Source organism: Ambystoma mexicanum, chromosome 11 (genome assembly GCF_040938575.1).
Source record: "Ambystoma mexicanum isolate Mex_15411 chromosome 11, UKY_AmexF1_1, whole genome shotgun sequence".
NCBI classification, from domain to species: domain Eukaryota; kingdom Metazoa; phylum Chordata; class Amphibia; order Caudata; family Ambystomatidae; genus Ambystoma; species Ambystoma mexicanum.
The window spans coordinates 1,483,263,611-1,483,280,853 of record NC_090934.1 but is presented as its reverse complement, the minus strand read 5'-3'; the positions used below and the strand labels follow the sequence as shown (position 1 = coordinate 1,483,280,853).

The 17,243-nt window shown below is 47.4% G+C and overlaps 1 protein-coding gene across 1 annotated transcript in view; it reads right to left on the bottom strand.

The window, feature by feature from the left end:
* Positions 1–4,926: 4,926 nt before the first annotated feature.
* IDH2 (isocitrate dehydrogenase (NADP(+)) 2) overlaps positions 4,927–17,243 on the bottom strand; it is a 39,037-nt gene continuing 26,720 nt past the window's right edge. The window contains exons 7-11 of the mRNA XM_069625217.1: positions 14,003–14,154; positions 13,447–13,559; positions 13,236–13,333; positions 12,274–12,369; positions 4,927–5,303 (exon numbers count right to left, since the gene is read on the bottom strand). Of these exons, the coding sequence (XP_069481318.1) occupies positions 5,219–5,303; positions 12,274–12,369; positions 13,236–13,333; positions 13,447–13,559; positions 14,003–14,154 (544 nt within the window). The 3' untranslated portion in view covers positions 4,927–5,218. The remainder of the gene's footprint in view (positions 5,304–12,273; positions 12,370–13,235; positions 13,334–13,446; positions 13,560–14,002; positions 14,155–17,243) is intronic.

Here is a 17,243-nt window from a genome sequence, read left to right as displayed (position 1 = left end):
TCAAGACCAAGAATCCAGGGTGTGTCCTGTGCTACTGCTTCCTGATGGCATCCACCCAGAAGATCTCTTCTATGGTACTGTGTGGGTTTGGATAATACTCTTGTGCCAGGCTGAGTGGGTGTGTGGTTGGGAGTTTGCCCATACCACTGGCCCAGCCCATTACTGAAACATGTAGGGAGCCTTCCGTCAAGTTCCTAACATTAAACTCTGAAGCTGATAATTGTCTGAAGAGCAATTGTCTGGAACTCTGACTTGAAACCTATCCGACCTGCTTACAGTTGGCTCATAGACCCACTAGGGTCCCTCTGACTCCGTAAACTCGTGCTATAGACTAGGGAAGGATAAGATAACAGGTGCAAAAGTAATTACTTCTAAATGGGTTTCTTTTGTTAACAATTGTAACAGCAAGCCACTACTACTTGGACAGTGGAACTGTCATTTTCTGGTAACAAGGCGTGAGCTACTGCTAGCCAAGTTGTCCGATGTAAAAGTATTGCTTTACTTCAAATGGTGTCCCACAATCTAAAGCGCAATTGTGCTGGTACTGTTTTATTCCTAACTGAATGTGTAAAAGCTCACCAATCGGGTTTACCTACCTTGAATAACTGATTGTAACATTGGCCATTGCTTTCCCTGATCTGCCTAGTGCATTTAAAAGTTTGAAAGTCAATACTGGTCTTTGAGTTGCTTTTGGCCCCTCAAAGTAGATGGGTATGTTCTTTCCTTGAACAGCTGCTGCTCTTCTTAAATGGCCGGGAGGATAGCTCAGGGGCAACAAGTTTGCCTTGGAAGCAAGAAAACTCATAGCAACACAGGTTTGGATCCCAGTTTCCTGCTGGTATGAAGCGCGTTATAACAATTCTAATTATAACACTGGGTCGTGCTTAAATGTTAAAGATATTTGTACCGCGCACCGTCACCAACAGTGCTGGTCCCCGGGGGCTCTGGCAGATCTGCAAACGGGAAGGTGGGATGGGTTAGTAGGGTGAAGAGTAGGATAGTGAGGAGTGGTGTTCTGTTGGCAGATTCAACTTGGTATACACCGGGTGCTGAGCTTTTGGTGCGAGTATCAGGGTGATTCAGTCCTTGTGTAGTAGTGTGGTGAAGTGCATGCGGATTGCTGTGTGAGAGGTGGTTGTGTTAGTGAGATTAATATGTAGAATGTTCTGCTTTTTTTGGGTTAGTGGGTTAAATGTTACCCAGTTAATCACAGTATGGCTGAATGCCTGGGGTTCGGGAGTCCTGCCTGGTGCAAAAATGGCTAGACTTGGGAGACCTGCATAGTGGGGAGAGGCCCACGCCTAATATAGCATAGTAACTTATTTTGTTGGATTTGAGAAATTGAATAATTCAGTGCAGTCCTAAAACTGCTAGACTCTGGGGTCCCGCAAGGGGAGAGGCGCCCACACCTGGGTTTTGGCGTGATGCAGGAGTCGGGGGGGGGGTGGGGGTGGTGGTCTCTTACCCTACCATCTAAGTGAATATGTCTGCTTGAAGCCTTCGGTGTGGGACGGGCCGTGATGCTATGGATGAGTCGACTTAGTGGTTTTGTCTTGGTCTGATTGTGTGTTCGGTCTGTAGTGTCCTCTTGTGACCATCTCGAGATATTTTATGGATTGTTGTGGGGGTGCATTCTGATTCATTTAGGCACAATTTAATCAATACCACAGTCCCGCTATTAGGCATACGGTCTAAGTTCAAACTTTGGCACAGTGACACTGTTAGGGGACATTCGGTGATGTTGGGAACACCTTCTAAATTGAACTTTATGGGACATGCTACCATTTACAATTCTAACTAAATGTGGGACATGCTATCATTCACAGGTCTGGGGTAAGGTTATGTTAAAGTTAAAGGACATTTGCACCGAGTGGTCCACTGGTGCTCTGGAGGCTCTGAAAAAGGTAAGGGGCGAGTTATTGGGAATAAACTGGAAAAGTGAGCAGCGATGTGCTGTTGGCAGCCTCAGAACGGTGGGTCCGCTGACAGGGATTGGGGTGCTTTACAGTTGTTAGTCGTGTGCTGTTGTGCGACTATGTGTGGTTTGTTTTGTTGGTGTAGTGAAGTTTGTGTGGATTGTTGTGTTGTAGGCTTGTGGTTGTGTTTGGTTAGAGTTTGAGGTGTATGCAGAGGGGTGAAATTGTTAGTGGATCGGTTAATAGGCATTGCTGTCCTTGCAATTATGGCTAGGTGTGATGCTCGTTATCATGCAGTATTCCATCAGAGTTGCACTTGCTAATCTTCAATATCCTATCTAGATGTGAAGCAGGCTAGTGATCACGATTCCATCCAAGTGTGGCACATGCTAACATTTATATTTCTATCTAGATGCGAAGCAGGCCAATCTTCACAGTTCTCTATGGGTGTGACACTAGCTAACTTTGGCAAGTAAGTTAGTGTGTAATGAAATGCAACATTTACAGTCCAGCCATGAAGAGATTATGGCTGGTGGTCATGAATCTTTGCGTGTGCATGGTTTAAGTCGATGGCAGTCTACGTTATGGAAAGGTTGTGGCGGGGGCTTTGTTGTGTGTTGACTGCTGACTGCAGGCTTCCTTTGCGGACACCTGCAGACACATCTTGGAGCTGCCAATGTAGGAGCCGCCCTTTGTCGCGGGGGCTGCCTGGCAGAGGGCTGCCCTGGGAAGGTCAGTTATGACCAGGTGACTGTCAATCAGGGGAGGTGGGACTGGGAAAATGCCAGACACAAACAAAGGACTACACCCCACAGACTGCACCCTTTGGATGCAGCCCAGCACAGAAAAACAGGCTCAGAAGCCACAAAAACACTAGACGAACACCAGATTAGCACACAGTGCTCACCAAAAAATAAACACACATTAAAAGTTCTCTAAGTATAATGGTTACTTACTGACCAGGACTAGCCGCTGCTCTTCAAACTAATTGGGTTTTGCTTTTCTCGAATTGCTTAGTGCATTCTAAGAGTGCTCATCCTTATCATTGATTAGCTTAAGGTTCCTCCAGAAAGTAGGAGTTTTACTAGCTCTGAACTGTTCAAAATGTAATGTTGCAAGGTGTATACTTGTAACTGGTTTGGTCTATGAAATTATTTCTACAACTGAGTGTCACTGCAAGACCACTAGGGTCTACTACCCTCAATTTACTGAATGTAGTCTAAAAGTAACTGGTTTTACCCCAAGAATAGCAGACTGCCATTCTGAAGGTGTAAGTTTGACTCACCATGACCGATTGTACCCTCAATAAGGTTATACCTTGGGTTGGTTTTTAGAATTGTGTTTATGTTTTGTTCTAGTACCTACCCGGGATTTATCTTGGCCTGCTTGCATTTAAATAAAACATTTATGTTTGACATTAGTGTTTGTCTTTGGACCATATATACTACAATTTCCTTGCATCAAGCTATAGCCCCCCTCCCTCCCAATATAAGCCTGCCTGCTCAGTCAGTGATATTTTCAACCTTGTACCCAAGAGTGGTGGCTTGTGTACTCTGATATTGTTTATGAAGTCCTTGGTTGGACTTTAGAAAGACTGCCCCAACAAGGCAGCAACTGATTAGGAATCGATTTGAAGCACTGGTGCACTACCAGAAATTCCAGGAGCACCGTAAACTAAACTGACAATACAGTACTTTTAATTTCTTCTACACCACACAGGTGGCTAGATGCAACATGGTGCCAAACATTCATCCTGCGACAGTAGGTATATTACCACCAGCCCAACTTGTAATCTGTAATTATGTGTCATGCAGAAGTGATCACAGCTTTAAAGTGAGTATTCCTGAGATTAAAGTAGGATGATCATTGCAGTCTATGAACGCATTGTACTGGCAGTGGAGCAGTTTAGAGATTAGTAAACTAACCATAAACCTATTGTAGCGCTGGTCCCAGATGTCATGGTGGGGAAATGGTGCAGCCAGGAAACCACACTACCATCAAGTTTTGTGGTGAGAGGGCACCCGCTCTTTCGGTAGGTTGGGGGGGGGGGGGGCAGAGTACAGTCAGGATAGCTTTGGCTTGTGGCGCACGAAGCCCATGAGCTGCTTGCAGGCATGGCCTGCAGCAGTGAGATCTGGGTCGATGCTGCAGGTGCATTCAAACAGGAAAACCGTGAAATACTCCCATGATAGATAGACTTTCTGGCATTCAAACTGCAAAATCGTAGCTGGATCTCAACATCTCATGCTTCAAATATTCTACCTTCCAGGATAGCAGAAGCCATTGGCCATGAGTGGACATGTTACCTTTGTCATTTGTTAAGTGCTTGGCAGTTGCTTCAAAGCGCAGCACGGGAAGGGGTTGGTGAGTGTTGTGCTCATTAAAGCCCAACAGACAGACCGCATTAGATACTCCGAAGCCGACCTGACAACTTGTATCAAACAATCCCACTGCCTACACCGACACATTTAACGACAGGGGAGGGGAGAGATGCTACGACCCCATCTCCCAGGTGATCACAATACTCACACCGGGTGTAAATGTCAGCTACAAAACAATCCTTAGCAAAGCAGTACTGTTAATGCGGGCACATGTTCCCCTTGGCACAGCTGGAACCAGACCCACAGTACATGGTTACTTCCACCCATTAATAGCAAGGCTAGCGCATCTCCTCCGTTTGTCCACCAAGCACAGTTCTCCCATGCTTCCCCACCCCTCCTTCATATTTGCCAGAGCAAAAGTTCCTGCAAAATGCATAACAAACGACCTCAGAATGCTTTCCTAGCTTAGGCAAAAATCCACAAGTGGCGCACCTGGACACATGCAGGCACTACACAGGTCACCTGCTTCAAGCTCCGAGGCTTCATTAGGTTGCTAGTTTAGGGCAATGGAAACGGGAGCTGCGTGCCCAAGGTTCTCATCTTGGGCGTCATGGTCTCATGCATGCCTTGCTTCGACGCGGGCTTACCTGAATGCCAATCCATCCACACATTAAAAACAGGCAAAGGCGTATCGTAAAAGGTTTATTTGCTACAAGTGTACCATGAAAAGGCTGGTTGACATTTACAGCAGGCCAGGATACTTCCATCAATGAGTCCTGGGGAAGCCAGAAGCTCCACCCGACGGAGCCACGTCACATTCCACTTCCGTTACAGGAGTTTAAAACCAAAAAATTCAAACAGGTTAAAAAAGTAGTTTCTAGTTCAGGCCCATATGTGCATTTATGGCACTGGCTTTCTACCCTGTTCTACTAAAAATTGAGGTAAAAAAATATTGTCTGCTGCTTCCCCAGAAGTGCTCCTTCAGTTTCCCAAGGCTTTGTCAAGGTTGGTCTTGATGGCGTCCAAGAAGTCAGTGGTGTTGACATAATGTTCATTTAACCGTACACTGGAAAGAAAAAAATAGCCATCAATGACAGAAAATAGCAATACAACAAGTCTCAAATGCATTATTGAAAGATCACCTTCAAGTCCAGGTATTTTAGTCAGCAGCTCTTTGCATGCCCGACTCCACCATGTGCTGAGGATGGGTGCAAGTTCGGTACGCAAAGAATCGGCATGGAATGGCTCAAGGCGCGGTGGCTTGATATATGGGCAGGGTACACCAGTGCAATAATGGATTAAATGACTGGGAGTAGTAGTAAAATACATGGCAGGGCAAGCAACCAATCATGTTGCTTGTAATGCAGGCAGAATCAAATGTTTTAAGCCTGAGATCCAATCAAGATGCTGCTTGCTTACCTCCCAAAAGCATTACATTGAAAACAGGCTTACTTCTGCCACCTCTTCACCTTAGCCAACTGTGCAGCGTTCCTTGCTCTTCTCCCTTGAAACTCACATGGGGTCCCTGTGACAGTCTCCAGTCTAGCTCTGTGGACATCGGTTAAGGGTGGGTGGTGTGGGTTTCATTCTAGTGAAGTGGCATGGATTCACATGTTCATGAATATTCCCGTCAGGCTTGGAATCCTTGGCAAACTGCTGAACTGTTTCTCCCAACAAGCAAGTCTCTGGGTCTTACTGCCCCCAGGCAATGACTGCCCTCTACCTAAGCCCCTCCCTCTGGCAGCCATCTTTAGATTTGATAGTATGTAAAGTGGCAGTAGGGCCAACAGAAGAGCCGCAGAGGGGTAGACGGGAGGTTTCGCGTGTGAATCCATGCCAGACCCATGCTGGAAAATACTTGTTCCTTCTCCAGCATGGGGTCTGACATGGATTCACATGCTCATGAATGCATAGCACAACCACGTGAGGTGGTAAGGTGCAACATTAAGCAACTCTTACCTCCTCACCAGGCTCCCCTTCAAGCGAACAGGTTGTGCAACACTGCTTGGCCGACTCTGGACTCCTCCCTGGAAACCCGGTCGCTGCAGTAGAATCTGTGTGCGTTGACCTCCATGAAGCAGCGCTGCAGATGTGGAACACCGTAGTTGCAGTGATCGCTCTGGTCGAATGGGCTCTCGGACAGCCAGGCAACAGTCGGTTTGCCAACCGGTGACAATGGGTGATGCAGCCGGAGAGCCACCTGGAAATTGAAGCCTTGGGGAGGGCCTTCCCTTGGTTCACAGGGCCAAGGTTCACAGGGCCAAAGTTCACAAACAGTTGTGACCATCTTCCGAAAACTATGTGGTCCACGTTGAACTTTAGCCACATCCAGCAAGTGCAGTGTGAAGAAAACGGTAAAAGTTAGACGGCACCTTGGGCATGGAGGGGTGCATCCAAGGCACCACCCTCGTCTCATGGAATGTCAAGTAAGGTGGTTTACAAGATAGGGCCTGATCGCTCCCACTAGTCGCGCGGAGGCAATGGCCACAAGAAACGTTTTCCACGACAAAAATGTCAGTGGTGCAGCATGCAGAGGCTCGAACAGAGGACCCGTGAGACAAGTCATCACCACATTGAGCTCCCACGCCGGGCTGGAGCCTTCACCGGCCGGAACGAACGGAAAAGTCCTTTGATGAACTCCTTGACCAGAGTTCTGGAGTAGCAGGAGATAGCCGCCAGATGAACCTTGATGAAAGCATGCGCCAGCCCTACTTTAGCCAGCGACGGCAAATATGGCAGCACCTGAGGAGCCGTAATCCATAACCTCTTCCACTTATGTCCGTAGCATTCCAGTGTAGACAAAGCCCTGGCCTTAGCAAGCACCTCCTTGCAGTCTGCTGGGATATTGTATCCTCTAAATTCTAGCGCTGCAGGAGCCAGGCCTGCAAGTTCAGTGGCCCAGGGTTGTGATGCAGGATCACACCCCCCCTCTTGCGAGAAGCTCTCCTAGTCGGTCTTGTCGTCACTCTCGACATCTCCGTCGGAGTCCTCTTCCCCCTCCCACGAATTTCTCCAAAATGGTCTGAGAGTAAAAAGCTCCTCAGAGAAGATGTCTGTGCCCTTCTCGACCAGGGGAGACTGTTTTGGCATCGCCTTCTCTGGCGTCCTCTATGGGCTGAACCGACGATTCCCTCCTGGCAGGCAGGGAAACTCTCGCCTTGGGGACTCTACCCTGCGAACCTAGGGCCTTCGCTGGGGTGCCACCAAGCCATCAATGGAAGGCTTCGCTGGGTGAATCTGGGCGTGCACGACCCGGGGCTTCTCCAGAAGCTTACCCAGGTGAACCGGAGTGTTGGCTCATGGTTGAAGGTGCTGGAGACGCTGTGCTCGCCGTGGCCGCTGGGTAGCCCACCACAACAGCCTTCTGTTGGGTCGCCAGAGCACCCTCAAAGGTCTTAGAAGACAGCTCAGATTCTTCTTGTGGCTGGCGGTCCAACCTCATCTTTGACTACCAAATCCTTCTCATCCCTCAATTCCATTTATATGCCCCTTCACACACCAGGGCTCAAAAGAAAGCAGAATGCCTTTTTACTAGAATGTCAAGGTGCCCAAAATAACCTGCAACTCTGCCCTGAAGCGGGCAGCAGATCCTTCTCGGCACAGGCTACTCGCCTGTGCGACTTCTATACCAAAGCTTGCGCTTCCCAAAACACTGGCTATGAAGCACTCACTTGGAAGTAGGCCGTTACAGCTGTAGAGTGGAATGGTAGTGCTGTATAAATCTAGACCCAAATTACCCCATGGCATACAGTGACCACCTTGGTAGGACCTAGCACTGCATGGTTTAGCAATGCAAGTAAAGTAATTTAAAGGAAAACAAGCCCTGCTTGACATGGCAAAATACTGCATGTATGGCAAGAAACCGCAGATTAAAGTAAAAATGCAGAAGTTGATGTGCTTATTTTAGACTGGTGCTGCCATCAGTAAACCTTGAACTCATCCTCTTGTAGGACTGAAATCACTTCATACATCTTCTGAACCACCCCAAAAAGTTCAGCAAACAGCATGGTCTGATGGAGCTGCTCTGGGAAGGCCAACTCACCTGCACAGCCATCCCGATCAGAAACACCTGGCTTGCTTCAGTTTCTTGGTTTGTTGGCTAGAGATTAACGTTCCAGAGCAGCCAACAAAACACGTACAATAGAATGCCAGTAAGCAGCTTTCCTGTGTTAGGTTTAATATGATGAAATATAAACCAGTTCAGCACAGGTAGTTACACGTTTCCTCCGTGCAAATGTTACAGAAAGGGACTGCCAAGTGCCAAAACGTTCCCCAGGGCAGGCCTCCAAATGCCCTGGACTGGAAATACACTCGATGCCCTGCTGCCCTCTGAATAAAAAGCAATGGTAATGTATATTCAGCAGTGTCAAAAATATGGGCTTGGTAATGTCAGCCACCAGATTACCCACAGTGACGGAGGGCTGTGTGGGATGCCTAGGTACAGATTGCCAATTCCATTTTTCTGAATGATTTGGAAACCATAGCGGCCCTTGACAAAGACAGTATGATTTCACCAGCTCAGACCGTTAAGGGGTTTCACTCGGTGGTGGTCATTCTGAAGCCATCGCTTAAGGGTTCTTATGCGGGGGATGAAGACAGACCTACTAGAAAGGAATTGTGGGGGGGGAGGAGGGAGAAGAGACATGTTCGCAGGTCGGTTGGGTATGTAGGTGCAATTAGGATCACAAGCCAGAATATTGGGCAAAGGTACACTCGGAACCGTACTCAAGATTCTGGAAATATTCACCCCCAGTCAAGTCAAAATTGCTGGGGCCACACACCTAAGCCATGGCAGAGAAGAGGTGGGAGTTATGCAGAACACACGGTTGGATCCAGGAAGTGGTTCAGATCTTTGCAGCAGAGACTCCGACAGGACAGCCAAGCTTGAGGCCTACCCACTCCTTCCATAACTATGGCCCCTGGGAAACTACAGGAGAGCTGATAAAGAAACCATGATCAGGGGTCAGTAGGAGGTCTTGCCAGCAGTGGGTCAGCCTCTTGCAAACCGCTGTTCAGGCCGAGGGGCGGCAGCTGCACCAAGTAACTATATTATTAGCCCACAAGCTAAAGAACGGCCAAGCCATAAGCTCCAACTTGGGACTACCTCCACTGGCAGTATGCAGGGAAGTCTGTTAAGGCACCGACAAAGGCCAGCCCTGAAACCAAGCAGGTCCCTGGTGATAGTCATCTGGTTCGCAGAGCAGTCTTTCCTCTAGTAGACAACCAATAGAATGGCCCCACAATCAATCACTCCACCAAAAACGTAGGGTGGCCCAAAAATTGGATAGGTTGAAACTGCAACATTTAACATGGACAGGCAACCAGCAACAGGCATCCACTTGGCGAAATGCAATCACAGTGCATCTCAAAGACTAGGAATCCGCTGCAAGCACAGGCCTTGGTTTCCAGCCTCTAATATGGTAACCAAAGCAAGCCCGCCAAAAGGACAGGGATCGGAACTAGCGGAGCAGTCATTTTGACACTTAATACTTCCAAGCCACCAGCAGAGCAAATGGAGTTAAAGTGAAAAACAGGAAATAAACCAGTGCACCAAACAAATTAGTGACAGTCGAGGGAAGCTAAAAAAGATTCACCTAAGCAACCAGGATACCAAGACAGGTTTAGGGATCAGGGGGTTATCATCCAAAGGACAGTCACCTCAACCAATACATGACTTGAAGGCCTTTATAACATATTAAACATTGGGATATAAGACTAGAACATTATGGGTGTGGAGGTAGTGTACGAGCTAACAATTTGGTCAAAATTAGAGTTGTGAGCCCAGCAATCGTTTTCACAAGTTAGCGAGCAGCATGCATTGCTGCCTCCCCTCTATGAGTAGCACGTGTTAGGGAGAATTCTCCAAATGTGCCAATTTCCCTCACCTTTTGAGACCACCCCTAGCCCCCAAGAAACTTTGCTGGATTTCTAGGATTTCATTGTTTACCTGGGAAGAGTGAGCCCCCCCACTCTATGTATTTTGATGTGTGTGTTTTACTTGTGTTCTTTGGTTATGGAGTTTTTAACAACTCCAGAGGCATATTTTTCTGTGTGTAACGGTACCTTCAGTGCAGTGGCACAGGGGTGTCTTTTCAGACTCCCTAAACGTTTAACTACCTTCCCTGAGAATGACTACTGTCTCTCAGGGCATGTAAAGTTAAACTGACTTTACTAGCCTTTTAAATTTACTGACCCAGCAACTCCCATCTTACTAGACTTCTGGAGGGGTTGTTTCGTTTCCCCCGAGTCTAAACACTTGTTACCTTTTCCTATTTAACGGCTGGTGGCAGCTTAGATCAACTACTGTGATTTTTCCACGACTGCCAACAGTAGCTCAACGTTTTTCAATGGCCCCCAGACGCATCTGTAAAAACAGACTCCCGTCATCTTTTTTCACCATTTCTTTTACGAAAAGTCCTTGTGTTGGTATCTGCGCGCCAAACTAGGTTTGATCCCTTTGTTAGTGCCCTTTGGCAGGCTTTTGCACTGAAGCCCTCCTCTGGTGCCAGAGTGTCTGGGGTGGACAGGATGTGAGGAGGTGCCTCGAAACTCTGCTTAGTCTCCTAGGAGGCATGAATGTACTCTGGTTTGATTGGCCAGCTAGCTGTCCGTCAAGGACAGCCACCCCGCTGGGTGAGTGACAGCCAGGCTGAATATGAATTGGGGGAAAAAAAGCAAGTCTCTGGGACTTGGAAAGAAGAGTCGACCACTGGAATGAAAGAACCGAATGAGGAAGGAAGAGGACTGCTGCAACTCCTGAACGACCAGTGAAGCCCTGCTGCAGGTCCGAATTGCCTGAAACTCGGGACGACAGAGGTTAACTTCTTCCCTTGAGTTTGGTGGAACAACCAACTCGCAAACCACCTGGACACTGTACTATGCTGGTCGAATTTTCAGCAAAGTGCTGTTGAAAACCGGATAGCCAGAGGGAAGGAAACCAGGGGGCCTTTAAGGCTCCCACACCTTACGTCTTGCTACTAGCTTTTGGCCTCTTCCCTGGCCAGTGCAGGAACCTCCTGATGTCCTTTTCCCCACGACTGAAGTAGAGTAACAGCGAGATCTGCTCCAACTGCCAGAACAACTGCCTTAGCTACAGCTTTCAAAAAAAAAAAAAAAGGTACTGTGCAAACGCGGTTAGGAAATCTTTTCGGCCATCAAGAAAGTGCGTGCAACTCCTCACCTACGAAGGCTTGTCCTACCCTAAACATTAGTCAAACCTTTCGCCTAGCCAAAGCCTTTAAAAACCTGTGGCAAAGACTTAACCGTTACATACCAGAACTGGCCCAGGCCTATTGAGAATTGCTGTTCTTGAACCCTTGGCCCTGCCTAGGATTATATTTGTGCTGTCTATTCTTATAACCGTCTTTTCCTTCCTTTTCTAAGTAAAGTGCCATTTTGCTCACACTTCATATGCGCTAAACTGGTTTAGTTACTTACTGGTTGGATTTTTGTGGTTTATTAGTGTATATTGAGCTGCTTGTGCTAGTATAATAACGATTGAGTAAATAAATGGATTTTTACTGAGAAACCTTAAGTGTTTACTTGAATCACTGTATTTGTTGGTCCTTTGTGTAACCTGTTCTACTGCTCACTTAAGTCTGACTGCTCAGCCATCGATACCAATAACTGTAGTACGGGCTTGTAACAAAGGTGAAATTGTGCTTACACTTGTAGCCCCAATTACCCGTAGCGCTCCCAAAGGATACAGCAGGTGATTCTGCCTAACATCGCCACCTCCCTCTATCACTGCCTCCCCCTTTATGAGTAGAATTGTTGGAATTTGAGAGCCCATCATGCAATTAGAATTGGCTACATTTTTACAACGCAAACTGGATTTAAAATGCACTGACTTGCGATTATAACCTATGTTTTAAAACTTGCATATTCTCAGTACAATTCTAAGATTTCTAGCCAGTGGCAGGCCACCACAGACCAATACATGAGTGCATTTCAGTCTAGCATCAACGAGAGCACCACGCAATGCAAGTCATTAAGAACAGACTAGCGCAATGTTGTGAGGGTTTAACTACACTTACTTGCTGAAGCCTCCATGAATGCATCCCGCGAGATCCTTGGTCATTACACCACTTTCTACGGTCTCCACACAAACCTTCTCCAGAGTTGAGGCGAACCTGGAAATGCAAAGCAGGCTTAGCAGAAATGTCGAGCTACAGTAAATCAGCAAATGCAGGGCATGTCTGGGCTTTAGCAGCAACTTTCATGGCAAGAGCTGTTGCAGTTTATAAAAAAGGCTCCTATGCACAATCCAGCACTCTCTGGCTAGAGGTGAATAGCTTTGCTTGCAATGGTACAATGGTGCAACTGGAGGGCCAATGAAGGTACAGCAGCCTGTTACCCTCTCTATGCCAGCTGCCACCAAGACCAGTGTGCAAATGATGAAGGCAGCAAAGCAAGGCACCCCGGCTAATCAGATTAGTTTCTCCTGGTGCTAAACATAACTCAGGAAAGGGGGGGAAGGGGGACGGCAGCATGGCTCCTATGGCATGGAGTCCGTCCTTCTCCTGGTGCTAGATCAGAAAGGGGGGGGGGGGGCGCAGCGGCATGGCTCCTATGGCATGGAGTCTGTTCTTCTCCTGGTGCCAAATCGGGAAAGAGGGATGCACGGGGTGGGGGTGTCTGTCATGGAGTCCGTTCTTCTCCTGGTGCTAAACATCTCATCGGAAAAGGAGGAGGCGGTCTGTGGCACAGCTACTATGGCACAGAGCCAGTTATCCTGCTGCCCAAGATAGACGGCAGGGGATTAAACTCAGTGGGAGAAACATTGGTTATTGCTCTTTTACAGTCTAAAAGCCCTTCACTAGTGGCCTGCAAGGCTTAACAGACTAAAATCTACATTTTGACTAGTAGAACTGTCCAAAGAAAATGCAAAAGCTGAAGCAATGGCTTAGTCTTTAGAGTAGGAGCACATAACAGAATTCAGTAGGTTGACCGGTGGATAGAGGCCCCTGCACTCTAGAAATAGCCCAATTTGACTTACTTGACAAGGTCCTGGTTGCCATCCAGTTTGCCCCTGTGCTCCAATCCTCTGGTCCAGGCAAAGATACTGGCAATAGGATTGGTGCTGGTAGGATTCCCCTAAAAGATTTAATGAATGTAATGGTGAAAATTAGATGTGGCCAAACAATTTGGCTGCCACACTATTATCAGGCTAGCAGAAAGATGCGTGGCGTTGATCGCTGAAAACAAACCTTTTGATGTTCCCGGTAATGGCGAGTAACTGTGCCATGAGCAGCCTCTGCTTCAATCGTCTTCCCATCCGGGCAAACCAGGACAGAAGTCATTAATCCAAGGGAGCCAAAACCTGTCAAAACCACAAAAGCAAATTATGGAGAAGGAAACGCACAGAATTGTCCAGCAACATACTGTGTTCTTGGTTGCATTGTCCACATCTGCACAACATTGTTCAGCTCAGGTTTAGCAAGGCGGTTATCATAACGATTTAGGGGTGCGGGGAGCTTCTCAGAAGGGCCCTTGACAGGGATTTGTGAAAGGCCAGTAAAAAAAAAAATAAACAAACGACCACAGTTCAGGGAATGCATCATGAATGTATGGTGCGTTCCTAAAAAGACAGTAAGTCACCACCACACCAGCCTCCCCATTCACTCGACATGCAAGTATGCTGTAATCACCCCATGTCATTCCAACACGCACAAGTCCGTATTCCAAGTGCAAGCATTAAAAGTCAAAACTTTGAGGGGTCATGTGACACGGCAGCTGACAGATTATGCCTTCACCACGCCTTACCTTGAGCCAGGATGTCAGACTGCACATCTCCATCATAGTTCTTGCAGGCCCAGACAAAGCCACCAGAAGACTTGAGCACCTGCGCTACCATGTCATCAATCAGGCGATGCTCATACCAAATCTTCAGCTTTTCAAATTCAGGCTGGTAGTTCCTGGAATATGAAGGAGAACAGATAATGCTTGAATACCACTACTAAGTCTAGAGCACAGATACCAGGAGACAAATCAACCAGCAAATAAAAGCTCACGTGACCAATAGAATAAATATGGAAGCATCTGGGCGCACTGGCACTAACATGGTCAACACAGCAGGAACAAAATTGTCCTTCAGTATGTGGTGGCCCAAGTTCCTCAAAGTCCCAACATACAGGAGATGGTCAAGGATATGGGCAGTCCAGTGCAGAGTCAGGAAGTAGATGCTGCCGCGATGTAGATGAACTACTGGCAATTGGGGCCACAATAACCTCTGCAGATCCACTGACGGAGAAGGTGAAACCAGGTTGTACAGTCAGGCCGAATAAGCTGGAAGGGCGGTCTCAAATAGTGCAGGGTTTCTCAAATAAAGCTTTGCAAATCCCAAAGAGGTTGGACCTTGAGAGCTTAACCTTAACTCAGTTAACCATGGCTAAATGTCAGGCTGGCCCAAAGACAAGAAGTAAACCTGAAATCAAGCAAAGTTGGTGTAGATTTGTTGCCCATTACTTTATGGATTGGAACTATGTGATAAGTAACATTTTAATCGAGAATTTCTGTAACCCTCTTTACAACACTGAATTTACATTGGACTCGACACTAAAGTTCAACATGGCAACAACATTGATGAGGCACTTCATGCCATTGGTTTGGGGATGCCACATGGCAGTGCCCTTGTGTGGTTTTGCCACTTATTGATTACTATATTTGTACTACTTTGTAAATTGTCGAATAATCCTGTAACGGTTGGCTTTCAATAAGATGTCACCCGGCCACCTTGAAACTTGAGGAAAAAATATCGGTTCCGGAAACTTCTGAAGACCTTACTCTTTGCCTCTGCCTTTGACCCCCCTTCTCCCCGTTGATCCGTTTCTTCTCATGGCACTGTGCACCTGGCCACCCTCTGTTCTTTCGGGCCCAGGTACCTGCTCACCCTCCTGCACTGCCTCCAGGCCACCATCTGCACTAGGGTTCTGTATCTGTACCCATACAGTCCCCCTCCCACGCTTCTTCTGCACTTATCAGATATGCCTTTCTGACTAACTTTCACCTGCCACTTGCTGGCTGCACTACCATGGTTTAAAGCCCTTATTTATTCCATTTCATATTTATTTGTTTTTCTCTCCTCTGCTTCGCACCCCCCCCCCCCCCCATTTTCCTTTCCCATGCACTTGCGCTTTCCCTGTTATTTCAGTTTTTTCCTCTCCCTTGTTCCCCTTCCTTTTTGCCTGGTCACGTTCTGAAACACTTGTGTACGAGCGCGATATAAATAAAATATCATTTCATTTCACACCAGTCTGGTGAGGATTGTGGGGTGTCCTACTTTTTAAAATCTGTGAACAGTGGGTTGTCAGGCAATATGTGCTATAAGAGTGGCTCCATGCATAGATGTGTCACTCCCATGTTAGCTGCTGGGTCCATGTCGTGATCAGTATTTACACCACTTATACAGCAAGGTTACTCACTGCTTTTTAGGTCTCACATTCATTACCATATTATAATTGTTTTTTGTAACACGCTTAAGAGGTTTCTAAGCACAGACTTGGGATCCGAGGCTAGCCCTTTGCCACTGATCTATACTACCCATTACTGCCATACATGCCTCCACATTTCATGTAATTTGCTGCTGTGAGCAGTTCCACCTTATACCATCTACACCCATTTCCAATTATGAGTATTTGGATGTGCTTAGCTCCCATCAGGCCGCCTCCCCCTCCTCTTTCCACCGTGTTCACTCCAGATGAGGTTAGAAGTCCGGTCAATGAAAGTGTTGGGCAGGTGCTCCCGGCTCCTCCAGAACCACAGCGACAACCTCGCTTCAACCTTGGCCGATTCTGCAATCACTTTTGGCACTGAACTTTGCCCCCTGCACTAAGCACTCCCTTGTGCCCCTCCCCCTTAAGCAGCCTTCTACTGACCCTTCCTCTCGGCAAACTACCGCCTGATCTCTTCCACTCCTTTCCTGGGCAAACTGCTGGAAAAGCTGGCCTTTTCCCAGCTCACTTTCCATACTGAATCTGTTGGTTATTTAGAAACAATTACAGGATTCCATATATAAATGGAATAGGACAATACATCAAACATCTTGGGTTACAGTTTTCATCCTCATATTTGGGGTAGCTGTGAGAGGCTTACAACAGATCTTGTACGAATAGCCAGGTTCACATTTTTTGCAGACGATCCAGAAGGATGATTCCGACCTTAATAAGGCTAGCAAGGTGTTAGTTTGGTGGCTTCCATTGGGCAGCTGCTACCCCCAGGCTTCCAACTTAAATGAGGGAGGATGGCGGCGGGGGTTGGGGGGTGTGGAGGAGAGTATGTGGGTCTGTTGGATTGATACATGGAGAACCTATTGGCTAAATACTTGGGGCTGAACTAGATGTGCATCAAGGAGAGGGTTTTGAATAGAATTAGATCTTGGACTGGTGACCTGTGGGTGTTCTGGGGATGGGCAAGGCTGCTCTTAAGGTGATATGTTCAATCACCTGAAGTTGTTATTGTGGCTTAGTGCTAGTCTTACCTGAATAAGATAAAGGGTCTAGCCAGCACAATACAGCTGTTGGATGACGGGGGGGGGGGTCTACAGGCATTGGTGAGCTTTGTAGTGGAAGCTGCTGCAGATGCCATGGTGTTGACTCATCTAGTTAAGGAGAGAGTCACGTCCATGACCATCTATCTAGCTTTAGAGCAGCCAGAAGCACGGAAACTGCACTCCTGAACACCCGTGACGACCTGCTCTCTAATCTAAACTCTAGCCTTCCTTCGGTCCTTGACCTTCAACACAGCCAATCACACCATCCTGATCAATCGTCTCCATGACAACCTGGGCATCGAGGATTAGGCCCTAGCCTGCGTGACCACCTTCCTCTCTGATCGACCCTCCCAGGTCCAACTAGGGTCTCTCCACATGTGTTCCCGTGGCTCTAACCTCACCCTGGATCTTCAACCTTTACTTGGCACCTCTGCTCTACATTTTCTCCTGTTAGGCAGACTCTGCTCCCCTTCAGGCTCCCCTCTCTCGCTCATTCCCCGACTATCCATGATTCAG